Raw genomic sequence first — 20,736 nt, forward strand, 5'->3', positions numbered from 1 at the left:
CAAATAGATTATAACTTAATACACCTCCAAAACTGTTTAATTAATGAACCCTAAAGTAAAGGTTAAGGCACGTTTTGGCTTGTAGATTTGGCTGAAACCTTTTAGCGGTGAACTCACTAGTGCTTTAAGAATGTTGGTATTTAAACCCTCACAAGCTCTGGGATATCAGAACTGAGAGAATATCCTGACGCCTCTCAGAGTTTTACCCTTTTTACAAGATACTTGACTCTTTGAACTTTGTATAGAATCCATTAGGGGATCTTAAAGTGAATCCATTTCAGAGATGAGCCTAGAAATGTCGTTAGTTTTATATAAGAGAGACTTTCATACAACAGATACAATACTGTCACTTTCATTTAAACAGATAAGAACATTTATATTTATTCATCTCAATAAATTAGAGTACTCTCATATCAAGATAGATTCTTTTAGTATTTCAATTTAAAAAGGGAAACTTATACAGATTTATTACACACAGAGTAATATCATTCTGATACTTCTGGCTAACATCTGATAAAAAAGCCTAAAATACACTCCCAGAGAAAATCTGAGCATTACTTAAGAACAATAAAAAAGTTTTTTAATACATTCTTGGGAAAGGCTGCTGACTTGACGGCTGTCCGACAGGCAGTCATTAATGCAAGTGCTGCAGAATTTAAAACTCCTATACATTTACATTTTTCTACCTACTTCTCTCTTGTATTTGCTACCTGCACTCTCCGTGAACTTTAACATTTTTGGTACTATAATCTGTTTGTCAGGTGTAGGCATCTCCCGTGGTGATACTTCAGCCGATTGAGGGAATATTGCATTTGCATGCAAAATGTAAATTTATGACTCGGGGAATATATTAGCGAGAGATTGTTGCATTCCAAATCAGCTTTGACAATCATAATCTTTCTTACTGTGATATTGCGATGATGGTGATGATGATTTATTTGCAAAAGTTGAGCAGTCTAAATCTGACACCCTTCACAAGTGGGCCAAGCAACAAAAAGTAATTGCTAAAGATTCTGGCTATTCTCATAGTGCTCCAAGCATATAAATATATACAAAAAAAGTTTGGTAGAAGGAAACAAAGTGTAGTACAAAAAAAAAGATTCTAAATCAAAGTCCTTATCAGAGTTCTGAGAAGATTCACAAGGCGTGGACTACTGCCATTCTTCAAGACCCAACACTGCTGCATTCCTTGGGTAAAAATACACTTTAAGCAGAGCATGAAGAGATGAATGAATAGACTGAACTATCAAAGAGTTCTCAAATGTCCTCAGTTCAGCTGAAGTAAAGATTTGCATTTATTTGGAAATCCAACCCCCAGACACTGGAGGAAGAGTGAAAAGGCACAGGATCTATCTTGGTTGTGGTACAATTTTGTATTTCAGTTGGTCATTCTTCTTCTGCTGATGTTGGTCCACTGTTTAATAAAGTTGTAAGTCAGCTCAGCTTCCCTCTGCCAACAATTTTCATGGAGATCACAATCAGAATAAACTCTATTGGCCACATGTGTTTGTGTTCCTGTTTATGTTACCTATTTAGGGTAATTTTTGGTATATTAACTAACTTTCTGGGGACATAAAGGCCTTATGGGGACCAAAGGCTGGTCCTAATATGGTAGATTCCCCTGTTTACTGTTAAGGAGACAATTTAGAGGAATGGTGTGAATTAACTTTAGGTTAAAGTTAGAGTTAGGGATATACTGGTATTAGTAAGGGTTAGTATAAATTACAGGGTTGGGCATAAGAGCAATAACTAAAATGAATTTTAGTGAGTGTAGTGTCTGGATAGAAAAACAGTAAGTGTGCAGATGTATGCGAGTATCAGTAGGTGTGCACGTGCACACACAAGGAATTTGACTTCGGTTTAATGGCTCACATTGTAAATCAACATTAATCCAACATAATAAGCACAAACTGCTAAACATACCAGGACCTGGTTTAAAGACTTAAAACTAAAACTAAAATTAAAGACAATGCTGATTAGCCAACTAGCTGGCCTTACCTGAAACTAATGGAGAATCTTGAGAGCATTCTCAATAGGAACTTGATAGACACCCGACTCAACAATGCAGATGAGTTAAAGGCCACCGTAGTGTTAATTTAGCAACATGGTTGCCGTAACAGTTGAGCAGAGCTCCAGGCTCATCAGCTCCATGCCACCATGAATTGGTGCAGTGATTCATGCAGGAGTCACTCCAATGTCACTGTGTGTTTGTTTACTCTTAAAATCTCAGCTTCACTTTTTGATCTGAATGACTAACAATATTTAGCTGTGTTTTGCTATTCTACCTTATATAGATTCATGTTTAAGTGGCAAATGTAAGAAAAAAAGTCTGCTGGTAAGCTGAATGATGATACATATTTACAGAAGTGCATTTATAATCCGATTATTTAGAGTTTGTGTCCTTTTATGCTTTTAAAGTATACATAAAACTGAGTCAACATCTTTTTACTAATTAATTCAGCCTTTTTAAAAGGTTATTGTTAATATCCCAGAGGACAGCCTTATACAAAAGCTAGTAAAAATTCAATCCACATCTCTGCCCTTTTATTTTTGACAACAGTTTTTTGTATTGCACCAGGATTTTATTGCAAATTGGGTTTGTGGAATTTTGAAAGATGTGGGAATTTATCAGATGGGCAGGCCTTTGCAGGAATCACTCAAGCTGCAGTACACAACTGAGTGAGAAACGGGGGAACAGATTGGCAGTAATAAAGGCAAAGCAACAGAAATCATCAAGAACTCCTATAAAAGAAATTCAAAGGGTATAAAATTCTGGAACCCTCAGTGATTTTCTTTCTGAATAATGGATTAAAGAACAAATCTCCATCATGCAGGGAATAACTTTTTACTGGCTTTTATTCCTTTTTATCATTTCCAATACTATTCATTTTCATTTTTTCTATTGAATTAGATAATACATCATATATCTCAAATTCTGTAGGATTGAAGTCAGGTTTCTTTTTTGTTTTTGGCAATTTTCTATAAAAGCCTTATTAATTAGTGTACATTTGCAGTAATAGTCTATAGAAAAACAGAAAATTGTAGGTTGTCTGCCTCTTCATTCTGAATCCAAACACGAAGCTAAAGGCGTCTTTCTGTTATTTTTCTTGGCCCTCTTCTTTGGAGCTTTCTCTTCTGCCACGGCTTTTGATGCTGAATGGCTGGGTAATTAGATTTATTTTTGCCACATCATTTTGTGTTCAGCGTAGTGTTAAAGGGCACCGGATTATATACAGCCATTATAAAGCTGTTGTGCATATGGCGCCTTTGATGGTGTGCTTCTAAATAATATGATGGAATTTACTTTAATGGCCAATTTGGGTTGCTGTTAAGAAAGTGGGGGGAAAGCAAAGAGAAGAAGAAAATTATGCCCTCTAGGTACATCATTCATAGATGTGAAATGTAGATTTTTGTTGCAAGGCATGCGTTTATGTGTAGACCAAGGTTTCTTCAGTGACTTCTCTGTAAAGGAGAATGGATTCCATAGCTCCTTTACTCCTACCCTACCCAGGTAGGTGTTGAGGCCTAAATAGCTCAGCTCATTTGGAAAGGGGAGGAGACAAAAGCTACACACTTTTTTATGTAAGAGAGAAACAAACTCAATTTTGCTTGATGGTGATCTCTGCGACGTGTCTTTTTATAGCTCTATAGGAAATGTGTCTAAACAGCCCGAGTAAGCTGGAACACCTGGACACCATATGCTAGAAAAGACTGCATAGAAACTAGTCAGCAAGCAAGCAGAAGAAAGTAAGCGAGCAGAAACTGAATATGCAAGTGAATGACTCAAACGCTCAGCTTTTGCCAGCTTTAAAGATAGAAAGCTTGACCTAGTATGCCTAAAGGACACAGATGCTCTTTTTTTTCTCTTTCTTGTTTTGTTTTGTAAGTTGATATCATATTTTAGAGGTTGTAAGCAAATGTCAGTGTCATGCCTCAGTCATAGCAACAAAGAGAGAGTGAGCCACAACATCCTTTTAAAGATATTAATTTTCACCTGTGTACATGGCATCAAGCATTAGACCAAGGAGCAACCTTCATTTTTCACAAGGTGTGCCTCTGTGGTATTCAATCACCTTTGATGCACAATGAGAGAAACCCACAGCTTGAACTTACAAGCATAGTCTGAAATAATAAATATAAAATATCTAATTCATAAATCCTTAGCTTTACAGGCATTCCTGCTGATAGAACTGAACCAAATGTAATTTTCTACAGCATGACCGGATAAAATAACTGATTAAAACCCTTTTTTTTTATTATTCTAAAAGCAGCTAGGTTCTGTTATGCCGTGAAGGCTAGCAATTACATTACCAATAATTGGTAACTTAATTCAAATATATATTTTTCCCCAAAATATTCTCATTTATTTACCTGTGATCCTGGTTTGGACCAGTTCATGTGAATACGATATTAAGATGTTAAAGAAAGTAACCTCCTCTTAAACATTAGCTTGACCTGGGAGATGTAGTGGATTAATGTCTCACAATGAATAGAATGAAGTGGATTAATATCTCACAATGAATATATTCTTGTCACAATGGTTAAATGGTGTGCTTTAACATATATCTAAGAAAATAATGTGTGTGTGGCAGTCCAGAGGTCAAGATAAGGTTAAGAGGGTTAATGCAAACAAAACATGGCAGTGGAGAAACCAAAGGTCAATCTATACTGAAGAAGTCAATGTAAACAAAATGTGTATCACCATGGTCCAAAGGTCCGGAATGGGCAATGACGTGTAGCCATTTAAAAAAAAAAATACGCACCCTATGGGAATTTCCACCAGTACATAATCAGATAAAAGAGATACCCGTGGAAAAGTACCTGAAATTACGTAATAAATAGGAGGGGCTCAGGGAGGAGCCCCAAGACCCAGGGAGTGTATATAAGCAGACCACTTTCTTTGCTTTGGTAGATGTTGGCCGGTTAACATCTCATGTGTGGTGGACTTGTATTGCTGCAATAAACCATACTGGACAGAGAACCAGCTGCCTCTGCTTATTTTTGACCACTGTTGGAGATTTTTCAACTGCCTTTCCAAGAACTTAGGATTTTTTGAAAGACTTAGCACAAATCACTACGTCGTCCGGAGGACATCCACGACAGGGACCTTTCTTGTTCCTTTATAGAAGGAAACTTAGTCAAGAAAATTCTGTTCCTTCTCCTAAGTAAACAAGCAGCCATCAGGACTCCCTGCAGTTTGCTTATCTCCATGGAGTTGGAGTTGCAGATATTATCATACTCCTGCTTCAACAAACCCTCTTTAGACAAGGCAGACAAAACAGTGAGGGTCACATGTTCTTTGATTTCTGTGGTGTATTTATCACAATTCAGCTTGACTTACTTAGTCGGACATTCTGGAAGACTCAGGTGGAAGCATCAGCAATCACCTGGATCAAAGACTACCTGACAACCAGACCCCAGTTTGTTAGACTGAAGGATCAGCTGTCTAACTAGGTAGTCAGCAGCACAGGAGCACCACAGGGGATGGTACTTTTACCATTTCTTTTCACTATGTACACCTCTGACCTCCTGTACCAGACAGAGCCCTGTCATCTGCAGAAATACTTCTGTATGTGGAGTTGTTGGGTGCATCAGAGATGGACAAGAAACTAAGTACAGGGAGATGGTGAACCGTTTTTTGGCATGGTGTAGAAAAAAAAATCATCTGATCTTAAATATATTTAAAAAAGGGAGATGATTTAAGATTTCTGGGGAAATGGGAATGAGTCGAATCCTATCAACATCATGGGAGAAGAGGTTGAGGTGGCGGAGGAGTATAAATACTTTATTGTTTACAACAGACTTGATTGGAGACACAACTGTGAAGGTGTCTACAAGAAGGGACAGACCAATCTGTACAGTCCCCTACCCTTCATTAATCTATAATTCTGTTAACAACATCAGGCTTTGTTGAAGGAAATAATCTAGAGATGAAGAATTCTCACAATGAGGAATTCTCCAAAAAATGAACAACATTATGGAAAACAGAAGACTGCTAAAAGTCTTCAGTCAAACATTTCTCCAAATTGGTGCAAGATAGACTGCCACACAGAATCCATTTAAATTCCCTTTAGGATCTATCAAATATTTTTCAATTGATCTGAACCAAACTAGATTATTTGCTTCTGGTAGATTTTATTAACTTAGTTTTCTTTTTCTAGAATATAACATTTGTCAGTGGTTGTTAAAGTAGATCATGTCCCTCTGGTTTTAAAAAACTCATTGTCACTGCTACAATAGCACATCAACCAAAAGCTATATGTTGTTAAAAGGGTTTAAATGAGCAGCCTTCTAAAGTAACTACTCCCCAGAATGTGATGGTGTTTCATTTAAAATGTGCATATTTATATTGCTATTAGTATATCATTAATTCAGCAGAATTACATTTAATTAAATTAAATGTTTTTCTTACACATCAGGCCTTCCTTTCCCATGTGATGCTTGGCAGATCATGGTCCTGCTTTTTAAATACCCATGGTTGGCTGCAACAGTAACCTTCCTCTGCAAACATGATGGTGGTTTAAAGCTTTATGATGGAGAGTTTTCATGAACTACTGTGACATTCATGAGAGTGGAGGTGCTATGAGGCTGCTGGTCTGGTATTGTCTTAGTCTCACTTTGACTACATGTTGGCTGCATAGTCACAGTCACAATGCTACAATGGTCATTTTGAAAAGTGGGCTTATAACAAAGCATGGTTTATGAAACCATATCATTATTAAGTTAGAATATGATTATTATTTTTTTTTTTTTTATCCTAAAACTTAAAACAAAATGTAAAAAGAAAAGATCATAACTTGTAATAATATAGTTTGATCCACTGATGTATTAAATTACTTATCAAATTTAACAGCCAAACAATCTCCTAAGTTATGGTTGTGCTTAATTCTTATTTTTTATTTTTTTAGTATGCTCCTTATGGAGCTCTGCCAATATAATATGATGGTATCCGCTTGTTAATTAGTCAGGCTATCTGCTCCGGTGCCACTAATAGCTTGAAAATACATTTTCCCACACAAAGCATTTTGGGGTTTTAAATCTGGGACTTTAACAAAGTAAAGCTACTTTAATAGAAGTATCCATCCCATCCCAAACAAGAACCTTTTAACAGAACCCAGCTTCCATATATCAGTCCCTAAATGAAGGCTTTTACATAAAAATAAAATGTATTGTACTGTGTAATGGTGCTGCAATTAGAAAAAAATGTGATAACTTTTAATGTTGGACACAAAACAGTATTCATTTCCATTTTTGTGTTGTTTAACAAATAAAAATGTATATTATGATAATAGGAATATTCTTAAATTCAGTTTGATTTCCATCTTTATTTTAAGCTTGTTTCTATTGTTCTTGACTTGATGGATCTCAATCTTCTTTTGTCATAACTTTTTTTTTTTACAAGCGCCACATAAATAGCAGGAGTCCCAGATGGGATTTATGTTTCGCACATTACAATGATGGCTGCGGAGGGAAAAAGTGGGTCACCAAACACCTCTCATGGCAACTTCCATCACACAGTCTTCAAAAGAATAAATAAAAAAATACCACTTTCTTTTCCTGCAAAGGGACAACTAAGCAACTTCGGCCATTGTAGCCGTCAACTAGGAATGTTTAAATGCGTGACCCGCTACAGGAGAAGCAGAATTAGAGGTCTGCTTTGTAGAAATAATTCCCTTATTGATAAGTCAGAAAGCATAAATCAAGCATGATGTATTGTTCCACAGTGTGAAGCCGAAGGTATAAGTAAAATGAAATGATGAATGGTTGAAGGAGAATATGGTAGTGTTGGACCTAGCCTCTAGCCATTTGACTGCTTCATCTTGTAAGAGTTGTGTTTTTTTTTCATTTTTCATATTTATGACTCTGAACAATTTGATATATTTCAGATGACATTAAACCTGACAGGATGTGTGCAGCCACATTGTTTACTTTATACAGCTTGTATAAATGTTGTGCTCTGTGTACCCACTAACCTCTCAGAGTAGAGGTCGGCTTTGTTTTGTATAACATATGTTTGGTTCAAGATATGAGCAGCTTGACCAAGACGGCTGAGCTCCCAGACTTGTTTATCCCTGGACTAAAACTGTCCTCTTTTTAATCATCTCACTACAAATGAGTCACATTCATCCTTGAGTCAGATGTCAAGTATTTTTGCTTACAGTAGAGAAAAGGGGCTTTTATGTGAAGCTTGAAACCACAGATATTGGTTGCATGTGTAAAGGAGGTGAAAGACAAATTTAGTTTCAATGAGCTGTGTTATGAAGCCAATCGTGCTTTTAAGCTTTGATATGTTTAACGCCCCCCAAAAAAAGAAAGAGCCCAATGGACTGCTTGGCCTGTGGCCTCCAAGCTTCATATTAATCTAACTATGGTCTTTTTCTTGGGAGTGAAGTGGGGAAATCGATAGATGGGCCACCTGTTCACTCAAATAGTGCTATGACAAATGAAAGTGTGAATTTCTTTTTCTCCCCTTGAGGTTCCTCAGGGAGAACTTTTCCTGTAATGTATTAGGTTGTCGCCGAGGTTAGATTAATTATACATGGATTACAAATCACACCTTGGAAGGGTGTACGTTTGCACAAACCAGCACTAAGAGCATATGAATAAGTATTACTGTAGGCATACAGTAAGGAAGATAAAAGCTTTTCTGAAAGCAAGTAAAAAGTAGGAAATAGAAGAGTGTCGGATGAGTCAAGACTGATCCCTTGACCCAGGCAGAGCCCAGGAGCTAAATGCAGTGCATAAGAATTGCGTACTGGAAATGAAAACCTGCTGCATGCATGACATTTTAAGCTTATCTAGGAGGAAAATCATCAATTCTGATACATGTGTATGTGTAGAAATAAGATGATTGCATATCTGTATTACACAGGACTGAAACCTAATATATATTCAGAGAAATAGTGTTTGATTTCCAGCTCTTCCTCCTTTCAAAGTCTCATGGAGCAAGCCTTTGCACCCAACTAACATTGCCTCTGATGTTCTCATCAGTAGGCTGAGATTCCTAGTTTTGATTAAAACCACCACAGTTTTACTGTATCAGGGACCAGTCGACTTGTCTCCATAAGAGAAAAAAAATATCTTCTTGGGTTGGGCTTAGGTTTTGGATTAAGGTGTGAGTTGATTTCAGGTGTGTATTGATAATGGGTAGGGTTAATTACAGTTTTAGTTTTAGGCCTTAGAAATTAATTTGAAATTAATAAAAGTCAATGCAATGTTCCTTTAAGGACATTTAGACATTACTTGTACTGTATGTGTGCATATTTAGTATGTTGCATATATAAATACATCCCTTTTTTGATATTTCAATATCTATTTTTTTACAAGACAGCACTGAAGATACTTTAAATTGTGATATAATGTTGTCATTTGTACACAGCTATTGTGCAGCTGTTATTCCTTATAAAGTTACACACACCCTTGACGTCTAATCTAAATCACATCCGTCATGGCGATTCGATTCCGTATTGATTTCCTTAACCAGCGATTCGATTATTTTCGATACTCAAGAATACACCACGATACGATTCCATTCGATTAATTGTTTTTTGTTGTTTTTTTAACACCTTACATGCTAGACAATCTTTCAAATTTGAAATAAATCAATGAAAGCTGTAATATCGTTATGCATTTTTTTTTTGAGAAACAACAGCAAATAACAGAAGTAGAAAAGTTTCACTCCACCTATTCCTATTAAAACCTCATTCACTGAAAAATCATAATACCCCTGTGTTATAGATTCTGAAAGGCATTGCATCAAAAAAATACTGCACAAAAATGAGTGCAATTCAATACCTCGGCTCCAGAGTGTCGATGTCCCCGCCCCCTCCACAGACGCTCCGCTGCACCTCTCCCAAATTGTAGCTGACCGCATACAGGTGGCCAGGCTTGTTTTGTTTTTATGACCGAAAATGCGGAAAACAACTTGTGAAGTTGGACCTGCTAGAAGAGCGAGGTGCACAAGAACGCTGGGACCGTTTCCACCCGGATCCCCCCTCTTTTTGGCCCTCATGTCCCTCCGTTGTCAGACTAAACTCGCCCCCACTTCCTCACCGCCTCGACCTTATCTAGACCCACAGTGTGTAGCACAGACCACACTTCAATATTGAGCATAAATCAAAACTGTCTGTGTCAAGCTTACTGCAACACACTACTGTAAGAGTATAACCAGGAAGCGAGGTAGGAGGGCAAAATAGGTTTAGCGCCACCACAGCACGGGAGGGAGAATTACACCCAGGAACAATTGATAAAAATAGACAGGAGGAAAAAGAAAAACATGAATCGATACTCTTGCCATTTATCCCTATGTACGCTCTGTTTAAAAGTTGCTTTTCTCATAGCTCATAGAAGCTTACTGTGTCAGCACATCCCCCCTAACCCCTAAATCCCTCAATCACTATATAGAGCGGGGACTATAAAGTAGACTTTATAGTGAACTCAGTTAAGTTACTGTTCAGACAGATCATCACTACTTTTTGCTCCGTTGGTCACGTAATTCCTCCTCCACTGCATGCTGCCTCTGCCATCTTTGTTATTAGTCACCACAATGATTGACAATTAGGAGGACCACTTATTTAGTTGAACCAGCTGGAAATAAAAGATTTTCCTCTGTACCTTTAACCTTCGGTTTCTTTAGGGAGGCAGTGGGTATCTTGGAGGTGTTTTCTGGTTGTTGCCATTTGGGATTCTATCCTTTAGCCCATTGTCAGAAGGGAGGGGGATCACGCTCTACTTTGGTAAACCACATTACATGATAGTATTCAAAGCTCTCTCAGTGAGCGATAGATCCCCACAAGCAACAACAGTTATGCAGCCCCATACTGGGACACTTCTACCACCGTGTTTGACTGTAAGACATGTAATCTTGGTTCCACCTCAAATCCTTAGCAAAATGTGAACCAAACAAATATACCTAAGTCTTATCAGACCACAAGACATGGGGCCAGTAATGGAGGTCCTCACTCTGCTTGTTGTCAGTAAACTGTCCTTTGTTTTCTTAAAAGATTCCTTCTGAATTCAGATCAATTTGATATTGAGTGACCTATGGTCTGAGCAATCAGGCTAATCACCCCTTCAGTCTCTACAGAAATGCTTACAGCACTAGTGTGCCTTAAAAGACAGCCTTTGGATGTAACCGTGAGCGATATGCACTGAAATTATTTGTTTCAGTGAAATTATTTCAATAGCCAAGCCACTTTCGGCCATCTTAAAGGCGTCATAGAATGGAAAACTGAGTTTACATTGTCATAGATGAATAACGATAGTTCAGTGGGTGAAATGGCCCTAAAGAGAAGTTCAAACCCCATCAACACCTCCTTTCTCTGCAAATCTCGCAATTCTAAACTTCCACCATAAAACGGGTAAATCCAAACAAAGCCCCGAATTGACGTCAACTCGGGGATGTTGCCTTATTTGGTTCTGGCCTGTACTTTTCTGACGCTCCGAAATTGACATACAGACCAGCCCACTGGTTCACTGGCCCAAGAACATGAATGGAGGTTGCCAAGATGTAAGACACCACTTTAGCTGTTTAGCCTACAGTTGGGTTTACTTCTACAAGAATTACAAAGCAGGCAGTTTCTCTATTGAAAATGAGCCAGAACCACAGGCGTAAATGCAGTGTTCCAGGCTGCACGGAGAAAGGGGAAACATTTTTACAGTCTTCCCAAGGATCCGAAGACTCAACAGGCATGGATTATTTTTGTCTATCAGAAGATCCTTGCAAAGTTTGATGCTCATCTGTTTATTTGCTCAAAGCATTTTACGGAAGAAAGCTTTCAAAATCTTTGAGGTGTTATGCTTCCCCCGCCTGCCTTACCGGGAAGCACGGGGCCGCCAGTGTCCAGGCTATCGGGTTCGGTCGCCCCTTCCCCCGCTGGCTCCCTGCCCACAGGCTTGTATTAGGGCTCATAGAACAGCAAATAAATGACAGTGAATTTATTACAGTAACTACTTTATATTGTATCAGATGTTTTGTCCTGTGAAAATATCTAAAAAGAAATGTACCTAAATGTTTGGGGTGTTGTCACTTTGCTGTTGAGCTTATAAACAGAGTATGTTAATTGGTAAATGACATATTTACAATTACATACAATGACAAAGTTTGTATTAGTGAAATGTCTGAAAAATAAAGTGCATTTTTCACATTCTTATCAAAGCTGCAATATCACATTTATAGCAGGGAAGGTATGCTTGCTCAAATATCTACATTAGTATGATTAAATAGTGGATGTCGAGGTGATTTCTATTGAAGAGAATCACTTTGTCTTATTTCTCCAGCAAACTCGGTGTGAATTGCCATGAACTTTAGCCTGTAAAACTTTAGTACATTTATTGAATGGTACTAAAATGACTCCTGACTCATGTTCATGCTCATGCTCCCCGAGGAGCCTTGGAAAAAAGAAAGAAGAAGATAGATAATTGTGTGTGATAGAAGTGTGAACATTTATCTGTTAACAATGAAGTTCTTTGCTATCACAGCGGTAAGGGAGGAATACATTTTCCTTTTTCTGATATCATATCTCTGCATGCTGAAACTTTATTTTTGTAGTTTTTTTTGTCTTTGCTCTACATTTAGTTATCTGGGGAAATCATGCCAAACCTGACTTTGTTTTTCACCTTTGCTGTTTAAATAGGACATGGAAATGCAGAGTGACTTTAAGGTTTTTTTTTTTATTTTGCTTTTCTGCTCACTTTGTGCTGGAAATGAAGGGAAAAAAAAAACCCTGGCTGATATAAACCGACTCGAGATTAAAGAGCGATTGTGGAGATGTGAACATCACGTTCCTGCACTTTTCAGGGAGCTCAAAGATTTGTCAGACCACCTGTCTGTTCTTATTTAAATCAACATTTTTATCTTCGGCTGCGGTTAAATTTTCCTGCAACAAGGAGAGTTTGTCAGCTCTTTCCAAACATACATTAAGAAAATGAGTAATCGAGTGATCCAAGATTTCTTTATTGACTCCTATGGAAGTGTGTAATTGAAAATCAGGTTTTATAAAGTGTGTTGTTAACAAGAACGGGTCACACGAGCCATTCTTGGTGAGTAAATGAAGCCTAAGGGGGCCAGCCTAATGGGGTAATGTAGTTAATAACATCTGAAGGGTGATGAATGGCCAGTCCTCTTTCTTGCTGAGTTCTCAGACAACAAATTAGTTCCATTAAAGGCCGCAGTTAAAGGAACTCTGAAGGAAGCTGATTAACTGAAATTATTTGGATTGAGTCATTGTGAACCTGGTTGGGGCCTGAACAGTTTGTGTAAATGGGACTTATCCTTTATTAGGTGCTTATTTACTCATTCATTCTAAGTTTGTTGTCAGCACAGTCAATTGTGAAAATGCGGTAACCTTCAATTTCCCTTTGAGAAAGAAAAAGAGGGGACACCCCCAGTTTTTAATTAAATCAACATCTAGATCCTTTTTTCTTATTTCCAATTAACTTGGTTCTGTAACATGAAAGGCTTTTTTTCAATTTACAGAGGCCTGAGAGGGAGATGATCGACAGCTCCAATTGCTACTTTTAGATTCATTTGCTGATTTTGATCAGTGCCACCACAACATGACTGCCTTGAAATGAAAGTAGGATTCTTTTTTATTTTTTTGGAGGGAAAAAGGCAGCACCATGACAGGTATATGATATATTCTCTATATGATGCTTTTTAAATTATATTCAAGCTTTGTTGTGAAATCAGAAGCAATGTTGTGGGTGATTTAAGGTAATTGGGAGTCATGATTAGAGGAGTATCATTCTGTTAGATCTTGGCACAAGAGGAGGGGGACGGCATTCACCCCCAGTTTTTCCCTCTCTCCTCGTTACTCTGTCTGTGAGGATGGTCGCCCTAAGGAATGGGATGCTGTATTTCTTTGGCAGCCTCCCGGAGTGGCAGCACACACAAAAAAAGACTGACACAGATTATGAGAGATTTATAGGAGTGATAAATACTCCCTCTTTTCTGCCCCTCAAAACAGCTTTTCATCAGCTTCTCAGTAGAGCGTCCAGATGATTGATGAGGGGACTGTTCTTTCTAGTTGTCCACTCCTAAAGCTGTTTATGCTCTGTTTCCCCATTCCAGATGCAGATCTACCTTTACAATTCAGACGACTTTGACAGCCTCAGCGCCGCCATCAAGGAAAGACGCATTATTGCTGCCATGGCTGTGTTCTTTGAGGTAAAGTATCAGAAATACAGGTAGAGATTGCCAACAAAATCTGCTAATAGAGTTAGACTCTTCTCTTTTTGTCCAAACTGCATCACAATAGCATTTCAGATGCCTTTCGCAATTTTTATTGTTTCAAGTTACAGCAACTTAAAAACTTAAACTATGTAGTGCATATAATTTTTATTATGTTTATATTGTTTTTCATACATTCTCAATCCCCTAAAAAAAAGTATCTTACAATTAAGAGATTTTTTCTTCTCCTTTGGTCAAACTCAGTTTCTCCTTCAGAATTAATGACTAACATTTCAGTTAACTTTGGTATCCTATGCCTCATACTAATTAGCTTTTCAGCATTGAAACAAGCTGCATAAGACACATCTGGGACGTATATATAAAGCGTCAAGAATTCACCAAATATTGCACACAGGAATTAGCATTCAGCAAGTGTGGTCCACAGAGCAGCACCATGCAATATGTTAAAACATCCTCATGCATAAAAGGTTCATTTTCCTACCCACAGTTCAGTTTTCTCAGTGGAGTTGCTCCACTCTTGAGGGAAACCTCTTTGTAACAAGCTCTGCCTCTGGTTGCTTGGAGCACTTATGGAAAATGTTCCTGTGCAGAGGCTTATAAAACACCTGTATCTGCATAAATGGAGTTTATTTCTTTTTTTAAAACCTGAAATTTAAGGTGAATCTTAAATGAATGGATCAGAATTTGTCACACTGTTCTGTGAAAAGGTTAAACACCGTTCTTAACTTCTTGCATTAAATGGCACACAGTGTTTTCATTTAGAGAGGATTCAAATGTGTTGAATCCTGAAGCTAAAAAAGCTTCAGTCTCAAACACAGTATATGGGTGGGTTATAAAACACTTTTTTTTTGTCTTAAAACACCCTTTTTCATCAGTTTGGTAATTACACAGAAAATCTTGTGAGTCATTTTTAGTCTTAACTCTTTAATTAACATTTGAATGTCAGTTTCATGACATCTGGTCTTATTAAAGTGCTGCATTTCTGCCGGTAATAATCAAATTATTAGAATATGTTGAATGTTATGTAGAAAATGAAATTTGAAATGCAAAAACCTGTATCGGTTGCCTAAATTAGCTAGGTAAAGAATGGACTCCAATATACAAATAACATTGCTTTTAAAGAAAACAATAGAAATATTTAGCAAGAATTAACAAGTAATTAACTGAATGAATAAAACAAGAAGTGTTTTATTTTGTAATATGGAAGTGTTTTTGAAACCATGTTAGTTTAAAGGTTGTATTTCACGATTTCTCTTTAAATGTAGGTTAAAAAAAAACACATAACTGTGTAAGTAGGAGACCATTCGACCCCTTCTTGTGTTCCTCAGGGTGAACCTTGTTCACAGCTCTGTTAATGGTCCATCTGCAGCACTCAGATTTTCTCAGTATACAGGGAGAGCTGTGGAGCTGCAATGCATGGCTGAAACCAAAGCTCACTGGACACATAAACACTAGAGGTGCCAAAACACAACAAGAGGAAACTAGCAAGACTGAGCACACATAATGGTATTAGCTGAGCTTGTCACAAAGATTGGCTTATGGAGCAGCTGATTGATGAAATGATCCCAGTGGAACACAAAGCCGAACGGCGTTTGGACACTATACCTTTAAACTAGTTTTTGTTGTTGTTGTTGTTTTTTTTTTACACAGTCTAAAAATCATTTAATATACAGTTAATTTTGTAGAATGTATTCATCATTAGTTGACATCTAAGCCATTATTTCATTATAAAACTGTAGTCTTTGCTATAGGCCCACTCCTAGTTTACAGAGGAAATTAAGATAGAGGGCGGGACTTCACATTCATGCATTTTCATAACAAACATCATATACATTTACAGTTGGGGCAACTAACTGGTGTGAATGTGAAGGATTATAAAATATCTGTTATTCTCTACGCTAGTTTATGTATCTTTCACTTATTTCCTGTAAACACTGCTTTACATTTCTATTAAAGATCTGTTTAATTCTCTATAGGAAAGATGTCATGTAGTTTATTTATAAACAGATGGCTTGATCTCTTCATTAATGATATGGTGGTTGCAGATTTTTTTTCTTAAACCTAATAAATATGATGTTTAGGATTATAATGTACATCAAACCAATTAAAAATAACTCGGAAAGGTAGGTTAAATACGATTTATTATTATTATTTTTTTTAAAGCTGCTCTTATTCTCTTAAACATGTCTCATCAGAATGCATATCACTGTATGATATCACCAATATAACCAACTCTCTCGACTGTTTTACTAACCATTAGCTTTTTAATGTCCGCTATTAAAGATCACAACAAGTTAAACATTAACTTGATTTCCTCTGAACGACTGTGTTACTTTGGAGATAGGAATTATCTAAAGATAACTGTGGTCTGCTTTGTTTTTCACTCCTAAACTAGACGTTAGTGTCAGCTTCAGGCTGCAGCTAATTTACATTTATCCCTTTAGGACATGTCAAGTACCATCAATATTAGTTTAATAACCAAAAACGTAGACTCTTTGAGATTAATGAAAAATCTGAGGTATAAATATGAGATTTATATAAGCTTACTTGTGGTTGTAATTTAGAGAGATAAAATGTTTCATTTCCATTTATCTATTAGGACACATTTGCTCTTGATTAGTAAGATCGGTCCCCAAGTTTAAAAGCACCTCTTTGATTGGTTGTACTTCTAGAAGCTTTACTTACATCTTGTGTGCCTTCTTCTATGTTACACTAATTTCTATTAGTGTTTTCTTAACAAGTATTGGCTGGTGATCGATGTATGCCAGCATTCAGCCTACTGGCATACCGGTAAGGGTCAGAAATCCGGCAGAGGGAGCTTGGAATGGGGACACAGGTGTTCCGTAATGTAGGTCTGTTCTCAGACAGTGATGAACCACATGTGTGCAAGGACCTAAATGCCTCCGTTGGGTCCTGACAGCCCTATTGCTTACTACAATTAGCATCACCATACACAATCCGCTGAATAGCAGTTTACAGTGTGAGGTTTTTTTTAAGCGGGCACACACACATTGGCTCTGATTTACCATTTCTAATCAATGACTAGAGTTCTTGTTGGGCTCCCCAAAGGCCTATTAAAGGCCTCTAAGGTGTGCATATTATCCACATTCAGCATTCATTCCCACACAATTATTCCTTTCAGACTGACCTGAATTAATGTTGCATAACAGTAGGGGGGATAGTCCCAGCATCCCAACACTGTTTTGTCCAATCTTGTCTCTTAAGTAGGACATTGGAGATATTTATTGGTCAAAGAAAATTGCCAGTAATTTCCAACAATAAAATGTAAGCTGAACAAATTACAGTAGAATGTTCCTTGGGGTTTGGGTGATCATTAAAGGCCTGGAAATATAAAAACAATTTGCGATAAAAAAGTTCAGAGAGATCCTTTGTCCACTCATGGCAAAATCATTTGTTTATTTATATATATATATATTAATAGCAATGCTGATTTAATATTTAATAACTTATCTGTCTGGTTTCTATTATGTGTTGATCAGGAATAAAATGAAACAGTCACGGCTCTGTGTGCAAGTTTGCTAACGTTGCAGCTGCAGCTCAGGTTCCTGTTATGTTAAAAGTGATAAGTGTTACTAGCTCCCAACCAGTCACATTTCTTTAGCAAAATTTCACCAAATGTTCAGGAGAAATGTGGGAATTCATGCGTGACATTGACACGTTCTGTTGCTGTTACATTAAGGGATATGTGGTGCATGTGTGAAAGCGGTTATATACAGCGTTTTCCCCTCAGTTCACTGCTCAGGAGGGTGGGCGAACCACAGCAGTGGTGCAGCTAAACACCGAGAGAGATGTTAATGTGGTTCGACGTCTATCGCTCGTGAACTTGTGGTTTACAGTTCCTGCAGAGGTATTTATACCTCTGCACTGTTTTTCACGTTGTCATGTTGTAACCACAAACACTTGTTATTTTGGTTTGTTTTTATTTTGCAGATCTTATGTTCCACCAGCACAAAGCATTGCTTGTGACATGGAGAACATTTTTTACATCGTTTTCTTTTGTTTTGCAAATAAGAATCTTAGCAGACACACACACACACACACACAGAGTTTAGATTTTCTACAGCACCTTTTGATACAGCTACAGTTGCAGCCCTTTCATGTTATGCCTTTACCAGCTTTGCACATCCAGACAATGAATGTATTACCAATTCCACTCTGCAAAATAGCTCTGGTTTTGGATGGAGGCGTCTGTGAACAACAATTTACAAATCTCCACAGGTTTTGACTAAGAGTAGAGTATTCTAAAATATGACTATGCTTTGATCTGAACCTTTCCATGATAGCTATGGCTGTAAATGTAATGCCTGCTACCCTGCTGGAAGGGAAACCTGTGGCTCTGGTCAATTATCTCAGGTCCTTTGCAGTGTCCAACAGGTTCCTTTCAGGATTTCCCTGTATTTCCCTCCATCAGTTTTCCCATTAACTCTGACCCGCTTTTCCCTTTTCCTGCTAAAGAAAAGCATCCTTACAGCCATGATGAAACTGTGTCACAGTTAGAAGGAAATTTTCAGGATGATGTATTGTTAGTCTTCTACAGAATGTATTATTTCACATGTAGGCCCAAAACATCATCATAGAAGATAGAATTTCTTTACTCCCTCCTGGATTTTTTTTTTTTCATGCCTTCTTCTTAATCTACATGCACCTTTTGGGATTTTTTTAACTGTTGCCTTTCGCCCTGTCATTTTTCTCAGAAGGCCAGTTTTATAGCTGTCTTCAAAAGCAAAAACTGATTATCCTGTCATCCGATTGAGCTTACGCTCTTTTCAGTTCCTCCAGCGTTGATATTGACCTTTTGTCAGCTTTTTCTAACTGACTGACCTCTCATTGTTACTAAGTCTTATATTTGTTAGGTTTCCTTTTTTCTGATTAATGATAGAACGTATCTCTGTGAGAGAAAACGCCTGACGTTGTTTTATTAGCAAACCCTACTGTGAACCTCTCCACATTGTTGTCCCTCATGTGTTCCTTCTCATCACAGGTTGTTGATTAATGTTCCCTAGCAAACCTCTGAGTTCTCCAGAGAACGCATGTGTTTTGACTGATATAAAATGACAGAGATGTTAATTGTGTTTAATAACAAGGTCAGAACTGAAGGCTTTTTGTTGCACAGGATTTTTTTCAGTAATATTTGCATACAAATTCACTTTACAAAGATTTGTATTAAGGGTAAAAAGTAAATGTCTGATTTAATTTCAATTCTTAAATAGGCTCTTTATTGATTTGATCCATTATATAAAATCTGAAATAAATACATATTAGTAAGAAAAAAAAATTGGATCTGCAATTTTATCATAATTTCCTCACAACATAGGTAGTCTATATATATTCTAAGTCAAACGATACATAAATGGGTTATATTTACCAGTTTAACCAAACANAATTTTATCATAATTTCCTCACAACATAGGTAGTCTATATATATTCTAAGTCAAACGATACATAAATGGGTTATATTTACCAGTTTAACCAAACAGAGAATATATATTTATTTTTCAATCTGTGTAAAAAGATAATTAAATTGTATTTAATTATTAGCAACATTTAGAGTCTAAAGTTCCACTCTGAAAAAAAAACAACAATTTTTTTTACAGTATTGTATCTGGAACAGCTTATTCTTCAGCAGATGCACAAAATGCTGCTTTTTTCATTATTTCTTCATTTGCGGCTTTGTTACATCATGAAATCTTCTGTAGCTCTGTTGCTGTCTCACACCTATGCAAACACGTTTTCCACTTGCCTAACCTGTAAATTTTACATCACTGCAATGGTTCCTCACAAAATACCACCCCAATAAATCACACTGACAGAGAACATCTGAGAACATGAACAGCTTTCATTAGAAAATAAGAAACTGAGAAGTTGGATCTTTATACACCTGATTTAAATGTTACATAGATTACACATGGGCAATAACTTGATCCCTCCCAAATTCCTTTTGATACTTCTATTAAACAAATCCAAGCCTTTATAAATGTACATTTTGTGTCTATTGTGTACTTGGGGCTGAATTTGCTGAAGCGTATCATCCAAAGTACAAAAAATGTGTAACTGTCTAAACACTTATGGTCTGGACAGACTGCCTGCCTGCACGGCTGCTGCTGTTTGCAAAACTTACACTTCTCACTGCGAGGAGACCCGCTACAGTCTGTTACCATTGCAAACTCCAGTTTCAGATGCTGTTGCCAAAAACCACATACTAGCAGCAGATGACACAGCAGAGATTCCAAGTTATTTTAAAGAAACAAGACATGAATGCAAAATCTGTTACTGTGCTTTTTGCTAGTTAAAATAACTATTTTTCCCCAGCAAAAGCAATCAGTTGATTAGTTCATTGTGAACTTAGCTTACAGCATTCAGGCATAAGAATATGATCACTAGATGAATTGCCTAATGCTGCCCTGGTCTTCATGATTGCCTCTCTTAGTGTGGAAGATGCTAGGCAGCAAGTGAACGTTTACCCCACAAAGATGGTGTGTAAGAAGGAGAAATTATGGGAATATGTAAAGATGTGAGTAAGGAAC

General features: G+C 37.2%; 1 protein-coding gene across 1 annotated transcript in view; it reads left to right on the forward strand.

The window, feature by feature from the left end:
- ptprg (protein tyrosine phosphatase, receptor type G) overlaps positions 1 to 20,736 on the forward strand; it is a 190,810-nt gene that overhangs the window by 127,492 nt on the left and 42,582 nt on the right. Inside the window, exon 5 of the mRNA XM_015392190.1 lies at positions 14,072 to 14,167. Coding sequence (XP_015247676.1) covers positions 14,072 to 14,167 — 96 coding nt within the window. The remainder of the gene's footprint in view (positions 1 to 14,071; positions 14,168 to 20,736) is intronic.

This window comes from Cyprinodon variegatus, unplaced genomic scaffold, assembly GCF_000732505.1.
Source record: "Cyprinodon variegatus isolate N-32 unplaced genomic scaffold, C_variegatus-1.0 Scaffold577, whole genome shotgun sequence".
NCBI lineage: Eukaryota > Metazoa > Chordata > Actinopteri > Cyprinodontiformes > Cyprinodontidae > Cyprinodon > Cyprinodon variegatus.